The 22,269-nt window shown below is 37.1% G+C and overlaps 6 protein-coding genes across 9 annotated transcripts; 3 read left to right on the top strand and 3 right to left on the bottom strand.

Annotated features, from left to right (window-relative positions):
* Window positions 1-24: 24 nt before the first annotated feature.
* LOC117563403 (tRNA (cytosine(38)-C(5))-methyltransferase) lies at window positions 25-1,303 on the top strand. Its single transcript, XM_034241736.2, has 2 exons — window positions 25-200; window positions 255-1,303. The coding sequence occupies exons 1-2, from the start codon at window positions 140-142 to the stop codon at window positions 1,235-1,237; spliced, it is 1,044 nt and encodes a 347-aa protein (XP_034097627.1). The 5' UTR covers window positions 25-139; the 3' UTR covers window positions 1,238-1,303.
* A 179-nt stretch (window positions 1,304-1,482) lies between these two features.
* LOC117563400 (engulfment and cell motility protein 1) lies at window positions 1,483-4,815 on the top strand. The gene is made up of 4 exons (XM_034241734.2): window positions 1,483-1,695; window positions 2,264-3,298; window positions 3,356-3,907; window positions 3,965-4,815. The coding sequence occupies exons 1-4, from the start codon at window positions 1,584-1,586 to the stop codon at window positions 4,462-4,464; spliced, it is 2,199 nt and encodes a 732-aa protein (XP_034097625.1). The 5' UTR covers window positions 1,483-1,583; the 3' UTR covers window positions 4,465-4,815.
* Window positions 4,816-4,903: 88 nt separating this feature from the next.
* On the bottom strand, window positions 4,904-7,880 carry LOC117563807 (uncharacterized; the record flags this gene model as incomplete). The annotated part of the gene is made up of 2 exons (XM_034242340.2): window positions 4,904-5,682; window positions 6,222-7,880. Coding segments are annotated over 2 exons (1,851 nt in total), but the record flags the coding sequence as incomplete, so codon positions are not given.
* Window positions 7,881-8,280: 400 nt separating this feature from the next.
* Window positions 8,281-9,276, bottom strand: LOC117564473 (uncharacterized). The gene is made up of 2 exons (XM_034243273.2): window positions 8,836-9,276; window positions 8,281-8,779 (listed from the first exon to the last, which is right to left on the bottom strand). Exons 1-2 carry the CDS (start codon window positions 9,197-9,199, stop codon window positions 8,613-8,615), a joined length of 531 nt encoding a protein of 176 aa, XP_034099164.1. The 5' UTR covers window positions 9,200-9,276; the 3' UTR covers window positions 8,281-8,612.
* Window positions 9,277-9,516: 240 nt separating this feature from the next.
* Window positions 9,517-14,633, bottom strand: LOC117564472 (insulin receptor substrate 1). 3 transcript variants are annotated; one of them, XM_034243272.2, is made up of 9 exons: window positions 14,522-14,633; window positions 13,063-13,456; window positions 12,825-13,005; window positions 12,628-12,759; window positions 12,311-12,498; window positions 11,585-11,837; window positions 11,416-11,522; window positions 11,182-11,281; window positions 9,517-11,115 (listed from the first exon to the last, which is right to left on the bottom strand). In XM_034243272.2, the coding sequence occupies exons 2-9, from the start codon at window positions 13,430-13,432 to the stop codon at window positions 9,558-9,560; spliced, it is 2,889 nt and encodes a 962-aa protein (XP_034099163.1). In that variant the 5' UTR covers window positions 13,433-13,456; window positions 14,522-14,633; the 3' UTR covers window positions 9,517-9,557. The 3 variants fall into 3 exon arrangements, with proteins under 3 accessions (XP_034099163.1, XP_034099161.1, XP_034099162.1); XM_034243270.2 differs by having other exon boundaries at window positions 11,182-11,365; window positions 11,434-11,522; XM_034243271.2 differs by lacking the exon at window positions 14,522-14,633 and adding an exon at window positions 14,237-14,251 and having other exon boundaries at window positions 11,182-11,365; window positions 11,434-11,522.
* A 670-nt stretch (window positions 14,634-15,303) lies between these two features.
* On the top strand, window positions 15,304-21,631 carry LOC117564762 (serine-rich adhesin for platelets). Of its 2 annotated transcripts, XM_034243659.2 has the most exons (8): window positions 15,305-16,212; window positions 17,406-17,549; window positions 17,633-18,686; window positions 18,806-18,933; window positions 19,010-19,174; window positions 19,240-19,507; window positions 19,576-19,706; window positions 19,899-21,631. In XM_034243659.2, exons 1-8 carry the CDS (start codon window positions 15,466-15,468, stop codon window positions 20,085-20,087), a joined length of 2,826 nt encoding a protein of 941 aa, XP_034099550.2. In that variant the 5' UTR covers window positions 15,305-15,465; the 3' UTR covers window positions 20,088-21,631. The 2 variants fall into 2 exon arrangements, with proteins under 2 accessions (XP_034099551.2, XP_034099550.2); XM_034243660.2 differs by lacking the exon at window positions 19,010-19,174 and having other exon boundaries at window positions 15,304-16,212.
* Window positions 21,632-22,269: the final 638 nt, after the last annotated feature.

The raw sequence follows: 22,269 nt of genomic DNA, 5'->3' as shown, positions 1-22,269 counted from the left end.
GTTACTTAAGTTAAAATGTATGTAGTCATTCAAAGACGCGCGAAGATTCACTGCGAATGGCAACACAGCTGTAAGCAAGTGTGCTGTCCACTTGTTTTGCATTGAATAGCGAGGTAAACAAAAATTGAAAGTTACTGTAATGGAATTTCGTGTATTGGAACTTTTCAGTGGCATTGGCGGCATGCATTATGCCTTTAAATGTAAGACCATAAAAAAACAGCACCGACCAAGCCATATAATATTTAACTTCACAGATGCACAGCTAAAAGGCGACGTAGTCGCCGCTCTGGATGTAAACACAGTCGCCAATACGGTCTACGCGCATAATTATAAGGAAACGAACGTAAAGACACGCAATATACAGAGCTTAAGTGTAAAGGAAGTCACCAAGCTGCAGGCTAACATGCTGCTAATGTCACCGCCCTGTCAACCGCATACTCGCCAAGGCTTACAACGAGATGTGGAGGACAAACGATCATGTGCTTTATCTCACCTCTGTTCCTTGATACCACAGTGTGAAACGCTGCGTTATGTTCTCATGGAGAATGTGAAAGGATTTGAAGTGTCCCAAGCGAGGGAACAATTTATCGAGGCACTTGAGAAAGGAGGTTTCCATTGGCGAGAGTTTATACTGACGCCTACACAGTTTAATGTGCCCAACACACGACATCGCTACTATTGCATAGCACGACGAGATCAGGATTTTCCCTTTGAATCGGGGAAGATCTGGGAGAAAATGCCATTAGAAATAGTCGACCCACATCAACAGCAAATTGCCATGATATCCAGTATTGTGGAGTCCAGTGCCTCAAGTGACTATTTGGTGCCCGATGACGTGCTAATGAAGCGAGTTTTAGTCATGGACATTATCCATCCAGCGCAGAGCAGATCCATGTGCTTCACCAAGGGTTATACCCACTATACTGAAGGCACGGGTTCTGCTTTTACTCCACTCTCTGAAGAAGAATCGCATCGCATTTTTAAGGCAGTTCAAGAAATTGACATGGATCCGAATAACAGTGGCTGTGACCCAGAGACACAACAAAAGCGCCTTGAGCTGTTACGTCAAGTTAAATTACGATATTTTACACCACGAGAAGTCGCAAGGCTGATGAGTTTTCCCGAAGATTTTCAATTTCCCGCGGAGACAACGAATCGCCAAAAATACCGACTGCTTGGCAATAGCATTAATGTTTGTGTTGTAGGCGAACTACTAAAATTGTTGACAAATTCGTAATCGTTGCATTTACAAAATTACTTTGCTTAGCATAAAATAAACATATTTTTGTTAAAATGAAATCAAGCAATTGCATACAGACAGGTTGATAACTTTACAGAAAAAACAAGTTGGCATCAATGACCGACATCAATCGAATGAAGCAAAGTGGTTATGTGCATGTAGTGCGATAACTAGCTATCGTATGCACTTAAAGTATCGATGGGCGTGCGATTGCTTTCAACAGAAATATCGATATGCATATGTTATCGTATAATAGTCAATAATTAATCACAAATCTCGAGTCGGACTAGCAAATAATAAAAATTTAGTGAATATAGCAATTAATTCAGCAGCTATCATCAAGATGATACCGAAAAAAATGCCGGTGAAGGATGCGCACATCGTGAAAATCGCTGTGGAGCGGGAGAATCATATGGCACAACTTATAAATCTGGATCAACGACATCCACTTGCAAGTGAGTATGCTTGTGTGCGTGTGTGGGAATATATTGTGTGTTTCCTCTCATTATAAAGTGCAATAAGCAATATTTATGGATGTGTCATAGAGGAAGATTAGCTGCAAGGGCAGGCACATAACTTACTCTTTATTGTTCTACAATAGTTGTGCTAGTTTTAATATGAATGCAAGTGCAGTGCCAACGCCCTTTGTTGTGATGTCAGCAGAGTGCTCATTAAAATGCGGGGACACAACAGGAAGTTGAAATGGAAGTGGAAATGGATGTTATTTGCGGGGTCTATGACCGCAAACATCACGCTTATTTATTTACTAGACAGCTTTAACCGCAAAATGGTACATTTATATATACATATGTACATATACAAATATATGTTTAAAGGCTACGAGATGCGCCTTTTTCTAGGCACTTGTTAAAATATCTGCATGCTAGGGTTTGTGTTAGCTTAACTTCACGAAGAAATAGTCCTATTACGCTATTACTTGTTATTAGAAATTTCAGTTTCGTAGAAAATTTATATATAACTCATTATCTATGCCATTTTATTAAACTAATGCACATTTTCCAGGCAAAATACAAGAAATATGCAATGGTTGGTCCATTAGCGATCATCAGAATTATGCGCTGCAGTTTTGCGAACCCAACAATATGAAGTATGTGACGGAAAAGAATAGGAATGAGATTAAGAATGGCTCAGTGTTGTATCTACAGTACTCACCTTCGAAGACGGCCAGCGATGCACTGGATGTCTTGATCAATGGTGGCCCTGTGGACAAGGGGAAACGTCTCAAGGAGTTGACATCATTGAGCACCGATCATACATTTGCTTTGGAATTTATCAAGGAGAAGGGCTTGGATATATTGATCAAAATGATTGTGGATGTCAGTCAAAAGGATGAGGAGATACTCAAGTACAGTCTAGCCAGCTTTGTGGAGCTCATGGAGCACGGCACCGTATCCTGGGAGGTGCCTGAAAACTCCTTTGTTGCCCGCAACATTGAAATCGTGCGCAATTTCCAAAAATATCCAACCAAATGTGGCGAGAGTGCGCTATCGAATCTCGAGAACATTGTGCAGAGCAGTAGCAAATATGTGCTGGTAGCCGAAGACATTAAACTGCAGGATCTGCTGCGTTTGCTGCAGGAGGTTAACTCACCGGTGATGCGTCAGAATGCCATTGCGCTGCTCAATGCACTCTTCATGAAGGCGGATGAGCAACGCAAACGTGTCATTGCCAACACCATCAGTGCCAAGCAATATCGTTTGGCTTTAATTGGCAACGGACTGAGCACGGAGATGACACATCAGCTGTATGTGCTGCAGACACTCACGATTGGTCTATTGGAGAAGCGTATGCGTATGAAGATGAATGCCCAGGATCAAGATGCACATGAGAAAATCAAAGAATTGCGGCGCATTGCTTTCGATGATTATGCGGGCAATCTCAGCTTGAATGATGAGCACATTCGACGTGGTGGCGGTGGTAGTGGAGGAGGCGGCGGCGGCTCTGGTGGTGGCAATGTCAACTTCTCACAGTACTACAAGAAACTGGGCTTCAAGTGCGATATCAATCCCGCACAGGACTTCATAGAAACGCCTCCAGGTAAACGATCATTTCATTTTGTAGAATTTGTATTTAACTTTTTTATCTGTTTCGTAGGCATCTTGGCGCTAGACTGCATGGTTTACTTTGCTCGCAACTACACGCAGCAGTATACGAAGATTGTGCACGAGAACTCCTGTCGCGCCGACGAACACGAATGTCCCTTTGGACGCACTTCCATTGAGCTGGTTAAGGTGCTCTGCGACATTTTGCGCATAGGCGAGCCACCCGCAGAGCAATCGGGGGACTTTCAGCCCATGTTCTTTACTCATGATCAGCCTTTTGAAGAGTTCTTTTGCATTTGCGTCATTACGTTGAATCGCACCTGGAAGGATATGCGTGCCACAGCCGAGGACTTCCAAAAGGTGTTTAGCGTAGTGCGCGAACAAATTCAACGCACTTTGAAACTTCGCCCCGAGAACTTGGAAGATTTTCGCAGCAAGATTGCACTGCTCACATATCAGCAGATAACCACGCTGCGGCAACAAGAGCGGACTTCGAAGGAGGAATGTGATTCGACGGCTTCGGCCATTGTGAAGCTCAAAGAGAAAATCTCGCCACAAATCGAGGAGCTGATCAAACAGCAGCGACTATCGTATCTAGTGGAAGGTGAGAAATAGTTTAGTAATTTCAGCTGCCAACTTACATCGTTAATTATCATTACAGGTACTCGCTTTTCTAAATATCTGCGCGGCACACGCACAAAGGACAAGTTCTGGTATGCACGCTTGTCACCTAACCACAAGGTGATACACTATGGCGACAGCGATGAGAAGAACATTCCCACGCTGGAAGAGTTGCCCAAGAAGCTGCCCATCATTGATATCAAGCAGCTGTTAGAGGGCAAGGAGTGTCCGCACATGAAGGAGACCCGTTCTCGCAAACCAGCCGTTAGCTTGGCCTTTTCCATCACCTTCGAGAGCATGGATCACTCGACACTCGATTTTATGGCACCGGATGAGAGCGTGTTCAATTATTGGACGGATGGCATCAATGCGTTGCTTGGCCAGGAGATGTGCAGCAAGCAGAAGAAGGAGGACTTTGACACGCTGCTCTCTATGGAGATCAAGTTGCGGTTGCTGGACACCGAGGGCGTGGACATTAGCAAGGATCCGCCGCCAATTCCCGAAGATCCGGAGAACTATGACTTTTGTTTTGAAAGCTAAACAAACTAAAGTATTGCAATAATCATTCGTTTGCAAATCAAATCAGAATTTCCATTAATTCCACACACGCCCAAGATACATACCAAAGTGTACCCATTATAGAAAGAGAGATTATCTTTCAGTCCGATCTGAGTTTTAGTATTAACTGTGCAATTTCTAAACGAATGAACAAATAGAGCGACGAACACTCGGGTTCCCTCTACATATTAGCCATTTAGTCTTCATTTACATACACATACACACACATTTTGATTAATTATTATATTAAGTATATAGTATATATATAATATAGAGATTCATTAAATACAACGTTTTATACATGTAACAATTTTGTACAAAAAAAATTAACAAGAGAAGCGTATTCTTATTTAGTATGCTAGAAAAGAAGCATTCTTCGAAGCTGCCGAAGCTCGAAATATCCTTACAGCAGAGTATTCTGTTCTTTGTCGAGATCATGATATATGTGGAAACTATAACTATTGGAAATTTGTCAACTAACTAATTGATTTATTATGCTAACTAGTTGAAAGTTTCTCGCTGGCAATCTTCTAGAACCAAACCCCTCTGCAAGGATAAATTGCAATTGTTTTGATAAAAATTGATAAACGAACAAATTGTGGATGTGATTGAACTATGCAAGAAGGATTGTTGATATTCTTGAAAATATTGTGGTGGCGGATTCATCATTTCTATATTAATTTAATAAGTTGTCATCACATTTTTTGTTGAATTGCCTTTTTCATGAGTTTTATTTCTATTGGAATCTAAATTTTAACTTTGTTTTTCAAATATAGCCAAATATATCACTTATTTGATAATATTGACTTAGAACAATTGCCACTTTCGATAACGCTTGCATATCAACATCCCCAACTTGATAGTATCGAGTAAGCATAAAGCCTGGAGCAAAAATTAAAGCACAGCTGTCGCCATTTGCTCCTTCGTGGAGCGTTGACTGACTGACTATTATCCACGCACTGGAACCTTGCGCCGGCAAGGAGCTTGGGCGCGCTCCTAGCTTCTTAATCAAATGTTATCCTCAAGCAGCAGATCGGTGTCATCGCCTCGATCGGGCAGACAGACAAAGAACTCTAGCAGATTAAGGATGGGACCGCGAGAGAACGGATTCTGATAGCGTCCGCGCTTGTCTCGCAAATATGGATAGCGCTTGTAGTTGAACATTTCGTTTGTGGTGAGATTCATGCAGGCATGAAGTATCTGAAAGATATAAATTGATATTAGTTGCAATTAAAGTGGTAACTAGAATAGAAAGAACACTTCTTTTTAAAATCGATAGAGATTAAAAATTACCCTCAAATTTATAATTCTTAAAAACCAAATAATAATTTTATTTAATTTGTGCTATCGAATAATCCCAAAGCATTAAATACATCACGAAACAATATCAAGGGATTTTATTTTGAAGAAATTTTAAATAAGTATTCATTCTATGACCAATTATAATTGTTATTTCAATTTTATATTAATCAGTAATTCTTATAAAGCTCTAATGCATATTGACTGAATATTAATGATAAATCAATTAATAAAACATTTCGATTTATTCATCAAAATAACTATGAAATTGGGGCACGAAATGAATTTCTATATACATAAACAATAATATTTTATATAGAAAATATCTAATAGATCTTTTATATCATGATATTTTATATTTATAAAATGAAAATAAAGTAATCTGAACAAAATAACAAAAAATAAAAACGGAATTGCAAAAATAGATGTTTTATTCTTACCGAAGTGCAGGTGAGAATCCAGCCTAGACCGCAGAAGACAACTGCCTCGATGAGTCCCAACACGTAGAGCAGCGTGAATCCCTCGATCATGACGCAATAGCAAGCAAAATATATGGTGAACGAGCAATTGACTGCCACTGACAGCACAAAAAGGAAGAACCACATGCGATTCCTCAGCCCAACACAATTGTAGATGAAGGGACAATGATGATCGAAGTAGGAGACACAACGATTGCACACCCGACAATGCTTGGCCCGCAGCGGACGCAGACAACGGCAGCTGTGGCAGAGACGCGTCAACATCACATTGCGCTTCTTGAGCTTATCGAAGTACGGGATCTGCTTGATGGCCCGATAGTAGGCATCGGAGCTGAGTGGAATATAGCCGGGATCACGACGATTTGCAATGGCCCAGCTGACCCACATGACCACGTTCCAGTAGATGAAGCAATAGTGCGAACGCCGCAATATGTTCCAGGTAATGGGAATAGCGCGTATCATGTACATGGGATAACCCCAGAGCAGCACCGAGAAGAGAAACAGAAAGAGCGGTCCCTTCGAGTCGCCTGCGCCGCCAAAGAGCCAGCCCCAACTCTCCGAGACGGAGGGCATCCAGCGTGACTTCTTTTTCACTTCGCCGTACAGCAGACGTACCACATCCTGATGCTGATGTGCCTGAGCCAACATAATGGGTGTCTTGCCATTCTTGTCACGCGGCTCCAGATCAAGCTGCGATTTCTCGCACAGCAGCCTCACACAATTTATATTCCCGGAGAGACAAGCGAGATGCAGCGGCGTCGAGCCAAAGTTATCCGTCTTCTGCAGCTCCACGCCAGAGTACATGAGCAGACGCATCAGATCGCCATGACCCTTGTACGCAGCCCAATGCAGCGCCGTGTCACCATTGATGTCCGTCAGATTGTTCAAGGCACCCATGCCCAGCAGATAGGCGGCCGTTGCAGTGCGTCCATACATACAGGCCAAGTGCAGCGGTGTCAGTCCCTTGAAGTCCGCCGCGTTGACGGCGACTCCCGCCTGCAGCAGCACCTGCACAACGGAAGCGTGTCCCTTGCGGCACGCCCAGTGGATGGGCCGCGGTCCCTGGGTGCCCAGGCAGGGGAGATCAATGGGAGCGGAGCGTTCAATGAGATAACGCATCAGTTGCACGTTGCCATTGAGCGCAATCCAATGGGCAGGCGTATAGCCGTGTCTATCCCGAGCCGACAAACATTCCATGCCAAACTTCTCCACCAGATTCTCCACTTCGCTGACCTCGCCGCTCTTGATGATATCGAAGATGTCATCGAGGTTAACGGTGGCCCCATCTAAGCCCTCGAACAGAAGCATATTGCTGTCGTGCTCGCTGCCATCACCATTGGAGGCGCCACCATTGGCGCCAGTTGGTGAATGGGGTCGATGATGATCAATGTCGATATCGATGTCTCCATGCGCGTGTCCATCTTCCTCCATATTGCATGATGAGGAGGCCGTCAGGGGCAGCGCCCAGACACTGCGCGCTGCCCCCGGACTCGGGTGTACTTTGCTGGAGGCCACGTTGTAGAAATCGAATTCTACGCCAAGTCGATCCGCTGTGCCACCCGATAGCGGTGGTTGGTGGTGCAACGGATTTTCCAGTAAGTGTGCAATTTTGTACGTTTTTCAAGTCACTCCGGGGTTAAGATAGACACTTTAGTCACGATAAATAAACTCAACTCTCTCACTGCAATTATGTCAGCAGGTTAAAAATCAATAACTAATTCGAATGTAGGACATTCGAAGTCGAATTGGCGCCAATTAGTAAACAACTGCAATCGCTCCAACAGCTATCGACGAAGTAGCCTGTTATCGCGTCGTCTCGATAATTTGTTTGGTTTATGTGTTATCGAGAAGTTCCCTTTGAATTGAGCGGGGCAAAGAAATACTGTTTTATATAATATATATACTTTATTACACATTCTTAATTAAAACGATTATTTACAATTGTCGTAAAAACTCCATTTTATAAATGTTATTATTTTTAAAAATGTAATAAACAGCATATTTCTGTAAAACCATGGTTCAGAATTCGGTGCAAAGTTCATTGAGCTGGCTCTATTTTTGTTATCAAAAGTCACAAACCAAAACAAAACTAGAGTGCAGCTGTTTTTGTTTTTATTCAAAACATTTAAAACTCCTTAATATGTATGTTTTAATAATATATGGAAAGCGTTGAGTATAAAAAAGCTATTGCACTTTTAACTAAAGTATTTTTATAACTATTATACTAATCAATTATAAAATAAGTTAAATACCTATTTCTTCATACTATTCAGAAATCTAGTAATTATTGATATATTTAATAATATTGTAATCTCGCATACTTTGACACCGTTGTTCATACTATTCAGAAATCTAGTAATTATTGATATATTTAATAATATTGTAATCTCGCATACTTTGACACCGTTGTTCATAATTCAAGAGTGTCTCTTCCAATTTGTTGAACTCGGCATTCAATAGTTTATTGTTCTGCTTTATCTGCGCCATAAATGTATCCACAGCTGACACAGGCACTGCAACTGAAAAGAACAATTATAATTATTTATTTAATCTAACGGATATCAGTATTGTTTACCTTTTGGCTTCACTTTTCGCTCAGCAGGTTGCTGTTGAGGGCTAGATACCATTTTACTACCATTTTCAACAAACTGTGCTATTACATTGCGAAACTTCTCCGGTATTAAAAATAAGCGATCTACGTTCCCCTTTTTATAGCAAAGATATGCGGACTTCATCTGAAACCATTTTCGACGCACTTGCGTCGGTGACTTGTTGGGAAATCCATGTTTTTTCATTTTGCTAGCAATCTGAGTGAAGGTGTGATGCGTCGTGGTACTCGGAGCGGATCCTTGTTCCAATTTTACCTCTTTAATTAGATTTAGCATGCATTCTATTTCGGCAGTGAGCCAAAAATTTCGTTTCAATTTTGTAGATTTCATCTTTCACAACAAATGTTTTTTACTATTGTGAACAGTGTGACCTGAGATTGAATTAGGAAAAATATTTGTTTTTACATATTTAGGTATTTTCAAAATGGTCACACCTTCGGCTATGCCAGTATATGCGACTTCGATTTTAAATCGATATTTATAAGCGGTAACTTTCAAATATTAAAACATCTTTGTAAAACTTATGGTGTAGCCTTTAGTGTTATTTTTAATCCAACCAGTTTTTAAGTTGAGCGCACTGAAACAATATGTTTAAAACTAAATGTTATGTATTTTTGTACAATTCTTTAATGAAAACAAGTCTGCAATTTCTGTTTTTAAGAAAAAAGTAATATATTTATGATACATTTTAAACGTTAAAAATTTTTGATGAAGCAGACGATGAATCAGATTGGTCAAAATCAATTTTTGCATATGAGTTTCGATTATCAAAGGAAACTGCTACTGGCGGAGATTCACACGATGCGTTGTTTTTAAGACATTTTGAAGTGATTTGTCCGCTGCTCTGAGGAAGATCTAAACTTGCGTAATACAATGCATGCTGCTCGCAGGGTCCTGTGGACGTTGCTGATTCATTCTCATCTTTATTTAAAAGAGGCTCCGCCTTGGATTCCTTTAAATCTGTCGCCGCTATCAATTTGTTGTTTAACGAAGGTGCATTTGGGGGGTGCGCAATTGGCTTCAGAACCTTTTCATCTGCACTATTGACACCCTCGAGTAGAAACTGTCGACCACATTGTGGCTTATATATTGGCCTTTGATTTTTCTTTTTTGAAATTAGGGAACTATCACTTTTGATCTGTAGTATTTGGTACCCAACATCTTTACTGTCACCCGCCTCTTGTGGTTTATTCATGTTTTTTGAATAGTCCTCGTTACTTATTGAATGTATCAACTTTCTTCCGACTGTGGCAGCAAAATTTGATATTGTATTCTCACATTTGTTTTCCAATTTGGTATTTTCATCGATCTGTTGTTGTTGCTGTTGCGGCTGCTGCTGATGTGGATGCTGCGGACTCTTGAACTTTTCATTAGTCGGCGACAAATGTGCAGGTTTTGATAATTCTGTACTAGTATCTGGTGGCCTATTCTCTATCTTTCTATCCATCATAAATGATCGAATGTTGTTTTTGAGAGGACTTGTTGAACCTTGAGTGGGACTCTTTTCATTCGAATTCAAAGTGTCCATTGGCTTGCTCGAGGGTACTGGCATGGCGGAAGAGTTTTGCAGCCTCAACCTTAATATCTGATCCTCAAGACAATAGTTGTTAGGTTTGGAATTTGAGGGTGTTATGCCAACAGGCTTCATTTCCAAATATCCATTATCAGTAGGAGTCTCCGCACACTTTGTTGGGGTTGGATAGGGTAAGGTAGGATATGCTGGCTCTTCTTGCCTTTGCAATTCCATTTGTTTGATATTTCCAGAGGACATTGAATAAGGATTAGGAGGAATATTTGTTGTTTGAGTTAGATTTGCTATTTGGAAATTTTTTGTAGAGGACTTTTGCGGTTGCGACAACAATGTGTTGGAGGAAGGTGTGCTGACTGGATTGGAGAAATCGATTTCCATTAAATCACTCATTCGATCCGTGTTAATATATTGTTTTGGATTCAATAGAGGAGCGCTTGTTGACTTAATTTCTCTTGGTGTGTTGAATCCAACATCGTTGTATGCCTGCATATCGACAGATACATTAAAATGACTGCCCTTATGTCCCTTTTTGCCTTTGGAAAAGAGAACACCTCGCTGAATATCACAACGAGGTATTTTTGACTTTGATCCAACCGAATAAGCTCGAACTCGCGTTGAGCTATTATCCACTTCATTCAGGTTGCCTAAAACCTTGTTCAACTTCGTATGCTCCACTTTATTGCCAATCGAATACGCACGCATTGGACGTTCATACCTAAAAAAATTAAAATTTAGTTAAGGCCATTCATTGAATAATTGCCAGGACTATCAAGAAACTTACTGGTTGTCCACTTCCGCGTCTTTTGCCAGCTTCTCGGGAGAGTGCTCGGGAAAAGCGAAATTCAAGTCTTCGTCGGCAACACCAATCATGGCGTTTGATCCTATGCAATGGTTCACATGATTGGCATTGATGTTTTCATACGTCGTTTTGATTGGGGTCATAGAAATATAGTTTTCAAAGTTTTCTATGAATGACAAAAAGAATGTGAATTAAAAGCATTTTCCTCAATATTACCTTGACATTGGACACTACCATTGATTCGTGACATTTTGCTATTGTCGACAACAACCAAGTCGTCGTCAAGATTTTCCTCTGGTATGATGCCCTTTGAACTCCTTGAACTGCAAGAAAATATTGACGAGAATTTAATATATATTTATTTTTAAAGCACTAGCGAACTTACTTTATTCGATACGGGTCAAACATGTCTTTATCGTCAGCTTCATCAATGCTAACTGAGGATTCTTCACTTTCCGAGCATTTCATTGGTGTAGTCATTGGAGGGCTATCACTGTGTCTTTGTGCTGCATGTGGCCGGGAACCCGATATTGTGTTGCATCGATGGCCGTGCTTTAATGCGCTATAGGTTTGATTGCTGCATTCGCTCAGCGTCCGATTTCGCGTTGGCAAGCTGTCACACCTTTCTCGTCCATAGCCTAAAAAGCAAATTGCGAATATGTTATTCGATTTGTGGGGTCTTCAAACTAGAGTAGAATTTTTAAAATATGCTAAAATTTGGTGGTGCACTGCCTGCATACATCTATCACTCATGACTGAGATTCAAACCCATCTACAAATCAACGTTGACTTATATCTTTTCCTTAAGATTCTTTTTAATTAACCACGTCCTATTTACCCACTCTATTTCAAATGATCTATACATACTACAGATACCATCTCAAATATGGTATTATTATCCTATTAATGTTAGTATTCAAAAAGACACAGTGCAGCATTAATTTATATGGATTACAATGCAATATATGAAGATTTCTCCCTCTACTTTCGTCTTCCATGACATTTCAATTAAATGAAAAAACAAAATACGGTTTGTATACATGTATATAGCACATCTATTACTTAGAAAGTACAACTTAGATCAACAAAGGAATGCTTGTATTTGACTTACTGTTATACTGCGGCGAAAAACTGTTTCTAATTTCAATAGGATTTTGTCGTTTATGCAAAACATTAATGGGCTTGGACGCCTCTGTTGCTGATGATGAACGTTTCCTCATTGGTTCGTTGGATAAATCCGTTTTTCCTTTGTAAACGTTTAGCAAGTTCATGTTAGACTCGGTTTTGGCTGACATTGCTCTGCAAAAGAAATTCAATTAATTACTTGTACTTGGAAATATTTATTAGCTGAAAACAGAAACATACTCAAGTCAACTAAAGAATTTAAGTTCTCTCTTGACAAGATATAATGTCTCCATTTCTACTTACTGTAGTATAGTATCGTGCATTTTCTTTGCAATTGTAGCATCTTCCGTCTCCATCCACAGCTCTCCAGAACCCAATGCACTTTGACGTCCCAATTCCATAAAGAAAATGCACTGAGGCGACGCGTGACCACAACTGCAAGCGAAATATAAATTGGGATTAACTAAAGATTTCTTGGATATTCTAGTGTGTAAACTTGCCGTCTTATTGTGGTCAAAAGGATTTCGGCATTATCGAGACGATCCTCGCCATTAGGTAACTTTTCCGATCCCATGCATTTGAAGGTAAGCGACGTTGCTTTCAGGCAACAATGATAGCTGCCTGTGATCCTAGCACTCTCCGACATTCCTTTCCTTTGCACCACGACTTGCCAAACATACTCTAAAAGAGAAATAAATGCTTTTATTATGACCCAATTCTTTAAAGAGCGTTACCCACCATATGGTATGAAGGCTTGATCGGATCGAAAGGCGTGATCTCGTTGTATGGATAAGAGGTTATCTAACCACTTCTTTAAATCATTCTCCGAATTTAAGACAATCCCAAAGCCGCCTTCTTTCAACGACAGTCCCAAGACAAATTGATGTTTTGTATCAGTGCGTCGATTAATGTTAAAGCAGCTCTTTAAATAAATGACTCGTTTGGGTTCGGCACATTGAATAAACTTCTTTTCCGTATCATAGTATTCCAATCGTGCTGCATTATTTGTGGTATCTTTATACAAAACGAAAAACTTCTTTTTCATAGTTTTCAGTTTCTTTTGGTAACCACTTAGAACTAATCCGTTGTCCGACATGGAAGCCATCATGAATGATCCACTATCCTATGTTAACTGAAAATAGCAACAACAATTTTAATGCATATTAATAACAATTATATATGCACATACATATGTATGTATGTAGACCTATCCGAACTAGCAACGATAAGAGTTGGGAGGCTGAAACGTGTACGTAGATTAAATCACATTAATTAAAATCTAACTGACAGAATATTAAACTGGGTATCATCTTTAAATCAGGATTTGATATAAATCTATTGTAATTCTAACTGTAACTTTATCTATTCACAGCCAGTACTTTGATGATTAATTAGCGAATGTCGTTGTCTAATGCGCATTATGTATTTGTTATATGTATGTAAACACACACCAACCATATGAATAAAGATTTCGTGGGAAATGTGTGACGGAAATATTTCCGGGTATTTCCAGGGGGAGTTTTGTTTTCATACATTCGAGTTACACATGTGTGTATGTATGTGTAAGTGCAAATGTATATACAGTTATGTATTATCTATATATTCGCATAGTTCCAAAGGTAAACTCAACATTAATTTGCAATCTGTTATCGATAATTTTGATACACTACTATCACAAATTGCATATAAATAAACATAATAAATACGCATCAATTGAATTGCAATTGAAGACAGCACATTTTCTATTTGCACATGCTTCAAACAGCAAAATACAAAATACACATGTTCGCGCTAATTAATTAATGTACAACGCACAACCACACACAAACAACAATGTCAAACATTGAGGAAAAAACACACTGCGACCAAATTGTGGTGAATGTCGTGTAAAATATGCTCACGAAGGACTTACTACGTTGTTACTATAATCACTATATAGACAATGTGTGCATACATACATACACATTATAAACACACATACAAAACACAAACACGCATGTACATATGTATGCATTCCGTTACATACATGTGCACATATAAAATATGTATAAGCATATGTACACACTACACATACGGCCGAGAATATTTCTTCGATATTGTACGTATTCCTTGCTCATGCGTTCAAATGTTCGTGCTTGTGTTATGTAAAGACAGTTATGTTTTGTATTTCGCTATAAATAAATACAAGTATACATACTCTGTATTCAATTGGCATATATATATTTATGCATGTATTTATTAATTTATAATCTAATGATTTTTTTTAAATTTAGTGGTGACACTAGAATGAAATCGAACTTTTCATAGAACGCCCAATAACGAGTAAGGGTTGCAATTCTCTGTATCGATAAATTGCTCAACATTGTCCTTATGAACTGCACCGCAATTATTTCGATTATTTCGGACTTTCCACGTTCTGATTCATGCCATTCTTAAAGTTAATTTCAAATAAAAAATTAAATTCTTAAAATGAAAAAAAATTCAATTATGTTGCCAATTTTGAGCATGAGTCAACAATTTAATTAATATTCTTAAATACTCCTTTAATTTAAAATTAGTAAATTTTTAATATTGTTATATAATTTAAAATTAGAAAAACGTATTTTGTATTGAATTACGTATCTGATTTATTGAAAACTTAAATAATAATCAATTGACTATTTTTATTTGTATGTGGCTTAGTTAATGGTAATGAAAATTAATTAATCATTTTTAAGATGTAATATTATATGGAAAAATTATTATTATTTTTTCTTTATATAAATGCTAGAACATATATTCAAAATTTGTAAAATTTATTATAATTCTAATCACAAAGTCGATATCACTCGCAGTTTAGTTTATCGATGTGCAGGTGGTGTGATCAGCTCGTAAATTGTACACTCATCAATGTCGGACATTCACTTGATGTGCAAAAAGAGAACGACTAGTTCGCGATATTATCGCAGTCGAAGAACCAGTGAATTGAATTATTTTCAGTGAGCTGAATGTGGATTGTAAAACAATGAAAAAGTGACAAATAGTGTTTACATTTGTTTTCTAATTTGTTTTAAAGTTATAATTTTCAAATATAACAAAGAATCAAAAAGTGTGCGTCAGATTGCTTGCAAGTGAAAACAAATACAAATAACACAAATAATTATGTATAATGTACCACATAAGTATCGTCAAGTTTGTCGATTGTGCCTCACATTGGTTAATGAGTGCGATATCCCAGATCTACAAATTTATAATCCAAGTAGTTGTACAAGTGAGACGTCGACAACAGGCCTACAAGAGCCTGAAAATGAAACAGTTGGCACTAGCCAATTGAATGCCACTAATCCGTGCAATATTAATGCGGCCAACAAATGTGTCTGCAATAATGCTCTGGACCCAAATAATACATGTTGCTGTGATGGTGATGATAACGAGTTATCAGCAGCAGAAAAAAGCAGCAGCAGCAGCAATACCAATAATTCTCTACATATAAAAAACAATTACAACACACCGAGTGTGCCTTCTTCTTCTTCATCATCGTCGTCTGCTGCTAACCCGCCATGCACAACAACAACAAATGACAACAACAATATTAACTACGCTCGTCGCATGCTGCAAACTCCGTCGTCAACTTCTCCACCAACAACATCAGCATTAAAATTTCCAACAACAACAGCAGCAACACAACATCCGCAACAAGAAGTGAGAAATAGTGAAACAACAAATAATCCAATTGGCGACCAGGAGAAGGAGCAACACTTCAAAGTTAAGCAGCAACAGCAGCAGCATGTTGGACTATTTCATGATATCGGCGAAAATACGTCAAGCAACGAAAATTACAATCAAGAGCATAAAGATGATTCATCACCGCACATTACAATTCAGATATTCAACTGTCTCTCTATTAAGGTAAGGCAAAGTTGTTTTTAATTCAACTCAACACACAAACCCACACACACACGCACACACATGGTACGTATGCGGGGCATGTGTATGGATATATCGATGTGTATATGTATTGCATGCTTGCGTGCATTTGTATATGTGTGCTCACGATGTTTGTATGCACATTCATACATACATGTGCTTGTGTTGGTGATGGTGATTTGGTGATTGTGTGTGATTACGCTACCATCACTTTAAAAAATAAAAGAAATGTCTGCTCTGCTTTGCTTCACTCTGCGATTACTTTTCCATGCAACTTTACGACTTTTTCGCTGAATGCATTAATTATCTAAATGTAAAATAATCAACAAACATATATTTGTACTTTTAATAATTTATTATCAAAGCCATTCTCTTGTCACACGAATATTTTGTATACACACACATAAATATGTATGTATGTGCATACATATGTACATATATTTATTTATTTATTCATTTGCTTCTTTAATGCTGGAATTACGTTCATACACCTTACTTTTACAACACTCATTATCTTTCGTTGAACTGATAAGTGTGAGCGAGACAAATTGTTTTATTATTTGTTGCTATTGACAACATATCTCTCTTTTATTTAGCTAAGTTTTTATCAGTGATAAAAAATATATAAGAATAAGATAAAGGAAAAGTATTTTTTGTTTTTTCGGCATACCGAAGCCTAAATACCCTTGCTGAGTTCACTGCAAATAAAGTCACCCCTCCAATTGGACACATTGGATAGCATGTGTTGAGTATTTGCACTGTGGTGAATTTCATTTGATAGCGCAACAAAGTGAAGTACTTGCTTTTCACTGTGCGCTTGCTATGTTTGGGCTTTAAATTAATAAATAAAAATTAAAAAAAAATTAAAATAAATAATTATATTTTAAAGAACATATTTTTATTACTTATGATCTAAATGTCATACATTTTTATTTTGTTATGTTTATTATGTTTATTAAATAAAGCTATTTTTAAAGTAAATTTAAAAGGTATTAAATAATTACCTATCTAATTTTAAGTCTTACCTATTAAAAACATTATTTTGAAGCGGTCGATAAATTGGTTTAATATACCTTGCCAAACTTTTGACCCCTTCTAGATATTTTAAAATAGTTTCTGGAACGATCGATGATTATGTATTTATCAAACTCTTTGTTTTCCCCCAACCATTTCAGCCATTGCCCAACGATGGATTTCCGTCAATCGTGTGCCTTGAGTGCCGCATTAAACTCGAATCATTTTGGAAGTTCCGCAACATGGCGCTTAATTCGCATGTGGCCTTGAGAGAATTCCTGGCAATATCGGACTCTGAGCATCTTGTAAGTAAATACTTGATTAGTAAGAATTTAATGCGAAACTATATTTGTACAAATAAAAACAATACACTTTATATTTTGTTTAGGACACAAATGAACTGGAAATGAAACTTGATGAAATTTTAAAATCCACATCGGAGGCAATAGCGGCAACGGCGCTGACTGAACTGAGCAAATCGTCAAAAACAAGATACAGCCAACGGCAACCGAAACTTGATGGCGTTACCCTTGTAAATGCAAAGGAAATCATCGAGCGCCAAATTGAAAGCAACATCAGAGATATGCAACAAGCCCCATTATTGTATTCAAACCTATTTGAGAGTCCATCCCTATCATCACAAACAACATCATCGTCGAGCAATGCTATTATTGAGCATCGTGAGCCGATATTGAATCCCGATACCAATAAGATAATGACACCGCGAACAGCAATTAAAACGGAGAAATATTTTGAATTAGATAATGGGACGGCGATACAATCAAAAGATGCAAAAGAAGTTGAGCAATATAAGAACTTGCAACAGCAACTAGAGACTGCCGCAGTGCTTATGGATATAAGTAAAAAAATTGTCATTTCACCACCATGCTCGAATCCCCAATCTCCTTGTCTCTCTGCACTCTCTGCGGAAACAAGTATTAAAAGTTCTGTGATAAAATCAAAACGTCCATCAATCGATAACGAGATGCTGCACGACACTGTTGAAATCGATTTGTCCGTGAAAAAGAAAAAGAATGATTATGAATTTGCTGCAACCTCAACATCAACATCAACGTCACGTAACTTTGGCCAGCAACCGCCACCGCCACCACCACCACCAATACTTGATGTCCATGTGAATGCTCCTCTAAGGGGCTCTTGCGATGGCGATCTTAAGAACTATAGTATTACGATCAACGATGTTGGCGGCTCATCCATTTACCAATTGAACACAAAAACACCACAACAACAACAAACTAAACTAAATACCGAAAGTATTGCGACTTGTCTATCGGACTCTGAGGACAGCTCTGATTCGAATAAACTAGAAATGGATATTGCATCGGCAATGAATGATCGCAAGACGCCCGAGAGCGTCAATTCGGATCATGCAACAGATGCGGCGACGACACAACTGTGGCAAGCATTGGCACGTTCCGCTGGTGAGTTGATTTTAAATCTAAATCTATTATATATATTAAAATAATTTTCTGAAATAATAGTAGAATAAAGATTATGTAGATGGAACCATGATACTTAACGGTGTTTTCTCTTTTTTCAGCCAAAAACAAAGACGAAAGTCGAGCTACGCAACTAATACGCAGCATGATGACTAACACTTTTGTATTTCCTGCGCCGTCGGCCATCGCATTGACAAAAGTACCTGAAGAACCACTACCACTTTTAAAGGTAATTAAGACTCATTTTCACCTACTCAATTGATACGAAAACACAACTACTTTTGTTGTTTTTTTGTGGTATATAGGATATGTCTGAATCTCAATCGAGTGTTGTCAAAATATGTAGGCGTAAGCAAAGTTTTCCAACCAAAACCGATTGCATTGAGTCTCCAGATATTAAGGTAACAGATACATACGTTCGCTCAGAAGGTGTATCAAACACATTGACAGAGGGAATCAAAGACAAAAAGGCATGTATTTGATTGATTAATGTAATTAACTAATTCCAATGATTCCAATTCCCTCACAATTTCAGAGCATCAAATGCAACAGTAGCAGTAACAGCGGCAGCAGCAGCAGTAGCAGCAATGCTTTATCGACAACGTCGCAAAAGGATATGTCGTGCTCGAATTGTGGTACCCTGACAACAACCATTTGGAGGCGCAGTGTGCGAGGCGAGATGGTTTGCAACGCTTGCGGATTGTACTTTAAGCTGCATGGCGTGAATCGACCGCATTCAATGAGACGTGACACCATTCACACTCGGCGTAGGCGGCCCAAAGAGTGCGAGAAATCCAAGAAAAGTGAGCTAACAATTTGAATTTATAATTCCATCTACTTACTAATTGTACTATCTTTAAATAATCTCTAGGAAATCGACAATTACCCTGCAACTCGGCGGCAGACTTTGAGACGCATAACATGAATAGTTTCATAGATCACAAAAAGCTGGATTTGTCGATAAGTCAGGAAACACTCAGTATTTCAGATCAAGTATTTAACGTGAGTATAATTACTTGATTATTAACTATTCCACTTAGGTATATGGATTTTGCTGGCACATATTGCCAAAAAAAAAATCATAGAAATGTGGCAGTGGAATCCAACTGTCATTGTTAACATTTTAAATTATGTTGTCAGCATGAAAACTGGATGAAAATCATTATTTATTTGAACATCATCATAATTTTCTAGAAATACAAAACGGATTTATCTGAAACAGGAGGGGGAGCGGCAGCAACACTGAAAGATGTTATTTTGAAACGGAAAAAATCACAATCTTTGCCTGAGTTTAATGATACCTGCGAAGGCGAGGAACTATCTGTACCTCTTAACCTTGTTTCCAGTGAAAATAATGCAAAGTTAACATACAACGCCAAATAAAACAATTCAAGTAATTCAAGCCTTCAAGCGCACACAATTTTATTTATGAACTCAAACAAAAACAAATACAAAAATACAAATCAAATGCAGAAGATAACAAGAAGAGAAAACAATAATATAAAATCGAAAAAAAGTAATTGCAATATGTGTTAGACATATATATGAATATATACAGATTTATGTATATGTTTACACATATATAGAATTATATATACATACATATAATGCACGTAGAGTGTCACACACGATATATACTTACATATGTATATACATACATATATACTCATACTCATATTAATTTGTATTCTTAGAAACTAATACCAAAATACTAAAACAAGAAAAAACTCGGTTCAAAGTTTTAATTTTATGGTGTGAAATAAATTAACTTAAGCACGGACAGAATTACTTAATGCTTTTTATAAATAAAATACAATTTTAAGCAATTAAAGAGATATTGATATTTATTGAAATACATGCTTCAGTATTTTTAACATTTAATGACACCACTTAAGTAGCTTGGCATTATAAAACGACACCATCGACAAAAACAATATTATCACAAAACCAAATGCACTCATTCAACCACAAGCATTATTACACAAAATTCAAAAGTTTTTAACAATTGAAACTGATCAAACATCAATACACTAAATTATGGGATACTCCAAACTAAAACTTCCTTTCGACATCTTTCTTTCCCACTCGGACATATCTATAATCAACATAATCGCAATATAAAAAAGGAATGCAAGTTTTTGACACTAATAGATATTTTCCTAACTATGTAATACATTAAAAATTGACCAAGTTTTGGGTATCCCTTAATTCGATTTTACTAATTAGGTATTTCGGTTTACTAATCAAATCAGTCTCTAACTTATATAGTCTAGGAACTTGTGCATTGATTTTTATAGAAATGAATTTACCCAAAAACAATTGATTTATACATATAAAATTAGTATTGAATTCATTTCTATAAAAATCAGTATGTATTAAAAACAAAAACAAAATTTTCAAAATGATTAAAAAATGCTCGACAATAAGTGATAAAAAGTTTATAGTTTATATTGTCGTTGCCAGATTTAGCCTGTAAAACAAGTATTTATAACCATTGTAGGCTTTGAAGCTAATATGTATATTTTTTTTAAAATCAACTGCTTCAAAAGAATATTTTTTGTAAACAAAAATGAAAAAATTATTGTCAGTTTTTGTAGTTCGAAACTCATTTAATTTTAATTCTGCAAACTTGTAAAATTTGGTTGTCAAAAACAAAACAACAAAAAAAAGATAATATAAATATATCACAAGAAAAATGTGCTATTAAGCTAATCGAATTTGTAATTTCAATTACGTTTTGAATTAAATTCCTGTCTTTCAAATTTGTATAAAAAATCTTGAGTATTGTGTTGCTTAATTCATGAAAAGCATTTTGCAAAATTATTGTTTAGTATACTATTTAAATTATATAATACAGTATGTTTGGCAAATATATATATTTTGATCCAAACAATGTTTAAAACACAAAAAAAAAAAAAACAACAAAATGAACAATTTATTGTTTAATCAGCAGATTTATATAGCTAGAAAACATTTGTAAAATCTCTTGCCTGTAAATGAAAATAATGTGATAATAAAATAATCTCCACAATTTTTAAATAGTTAAACTATGCAATTTAAAGCAATATTCATAATACCATGCTAAAGTTTCAAGCAAAATATTGAACAAATATTTATATTTCTAATAAGAGATTCTTAATATCAAAAGCAAATGCAGTTTTCGATCTTATTAATGTAATTATAAATAAAATCATTAAGCTAAGACAAAGTTACACATTTATTTTTTCGAATTTAATAATCTCAAAAATCTTCTAACGGTTATAATAAATTTATTAATTGAATTAAATATGGGCTTTGACTGACAATTGGTTGTGCTTGGCATTTGCTCAGCGGCGCTGTCTTTGTATAGTGGAATCGTCGGCAAAGAGATAATGACTCATTCTGAGTATGATTCCAAGAACAAGAATCACCGGAAACTTAAGCTGATGGCTGATTACTATTTCGTCTTTGAAAGGTGGAATATGTAAATAGTTAATAATTATGCTAACAAAAAAGCTGCACAAAATGTTTTAATTCATATTAATAAATATAATATTTTATCCAAGTTCTTTTCTAGTTTTACTAT

Source organism: Drosophila albomicans, chromosome 2L, assembly GCF_009650485.2.
Source record: "Drosophila albomicans strain 15112-1751.03 chromosome 2L, ASM965048v2, whole genome shotgun sequence".
Taxonomy (NCBI): Eukaryota; Metazoa; Arthropoda; class Insecta; order Diptera; family Drosophilidae; genus Drosophila; species Drosophila albomicans.
Note: the sequence above shows the minus strand (reverse complement) of the source record. Positions and strands in the feature narration are given on the sequence as shown.

Coding starts and splice junctions, on each gene's coding strand:
- LOC117563403 (XM_034241736.2), top strand. CDS start 140: ATGGAATTTCGTGTATTGGAACTTTTCAGTGGCATTGGCGGCATGCAT. Junction 201..254: donor CATGCATTATGCCTTTAAAT/GTAAGACCATAA, acceptor TTAACTTCACAG/ATGCACAGCTAAAAGGCGAC.
- LOC117563400 (XM_034241734.2), top strand. CDS start 1,584: ATGATACCGAAAAAAATGCCGGTGAAGGATGCGCACATCGTGAAAATC. Junction 3,299..3,355: donor CTTCATAGAAACGCCTCCAG/GTAAACGATCAT, acceptor TCTGTTTCGTAG/GCATCTTGGCGCTAGACTGC. Junction 3,908..3,964: donor ACTATCGTATCTAGTGGAAG/GTGAGAAATAGT, acceptor TTATCATTACAG/GTACTCGCTTTTCTAAATAT.
- LOC117564473 (XM_034243273.2), bottom strand. CDS start 9,199: ATGAAATCTACAAAATTGAAACGAAATTTTTGGCTCACTGCCGAAATA. Junction 8,780..8,835: donor GCGAAAAGTGAAGCCAAAAG/GTAAACAATACT, acceptor TGTTCTTTTCAG/TTGCAGTGCCTGTGTCAGCT.
- LOC117564472 (XM_034243270.2), bottom strand. CDS start 13,432: ATGATGGCTTCCATGTCGGACAACGGATTAGTTCTAAGTGGTTACCAA. Junction 13,006..13,062: donor TCAAGCCTTCATACCATATG/GTGGGTAACGCT, acceptor TTTCTCTTTTAG/AGTATGTTTGGCAAGTCGTG. Junction 11,523..11,584: donor TTTGACCCGTATCGAATAAA/GTAAGTTCGCTA, acceptor ATTTTCTTGCAG/TTCAAGGAGTTCAAAGGGCA.
- LOC117564762 (XM_034243659.2), top strand. CDS start 15,466: ATGTATAATGTACCACATAAGTATCGTCAAGTTTGTCGATTGTGCCTC. Junction 17,550..17,632: donor TATCGGACTCTGAGCATCTT/GTAAGTAAATAC, acceptor TATTTTGTTTAG/GACACAAATGAACTGGAAAT. Junction 18,687..18,805: donor AGCATTGGCACGTTCCGCTG/GTGAGTTGATTT, acceptor CTCTTTTTTCAG/CCAAAAACAAAGACGAAAGT.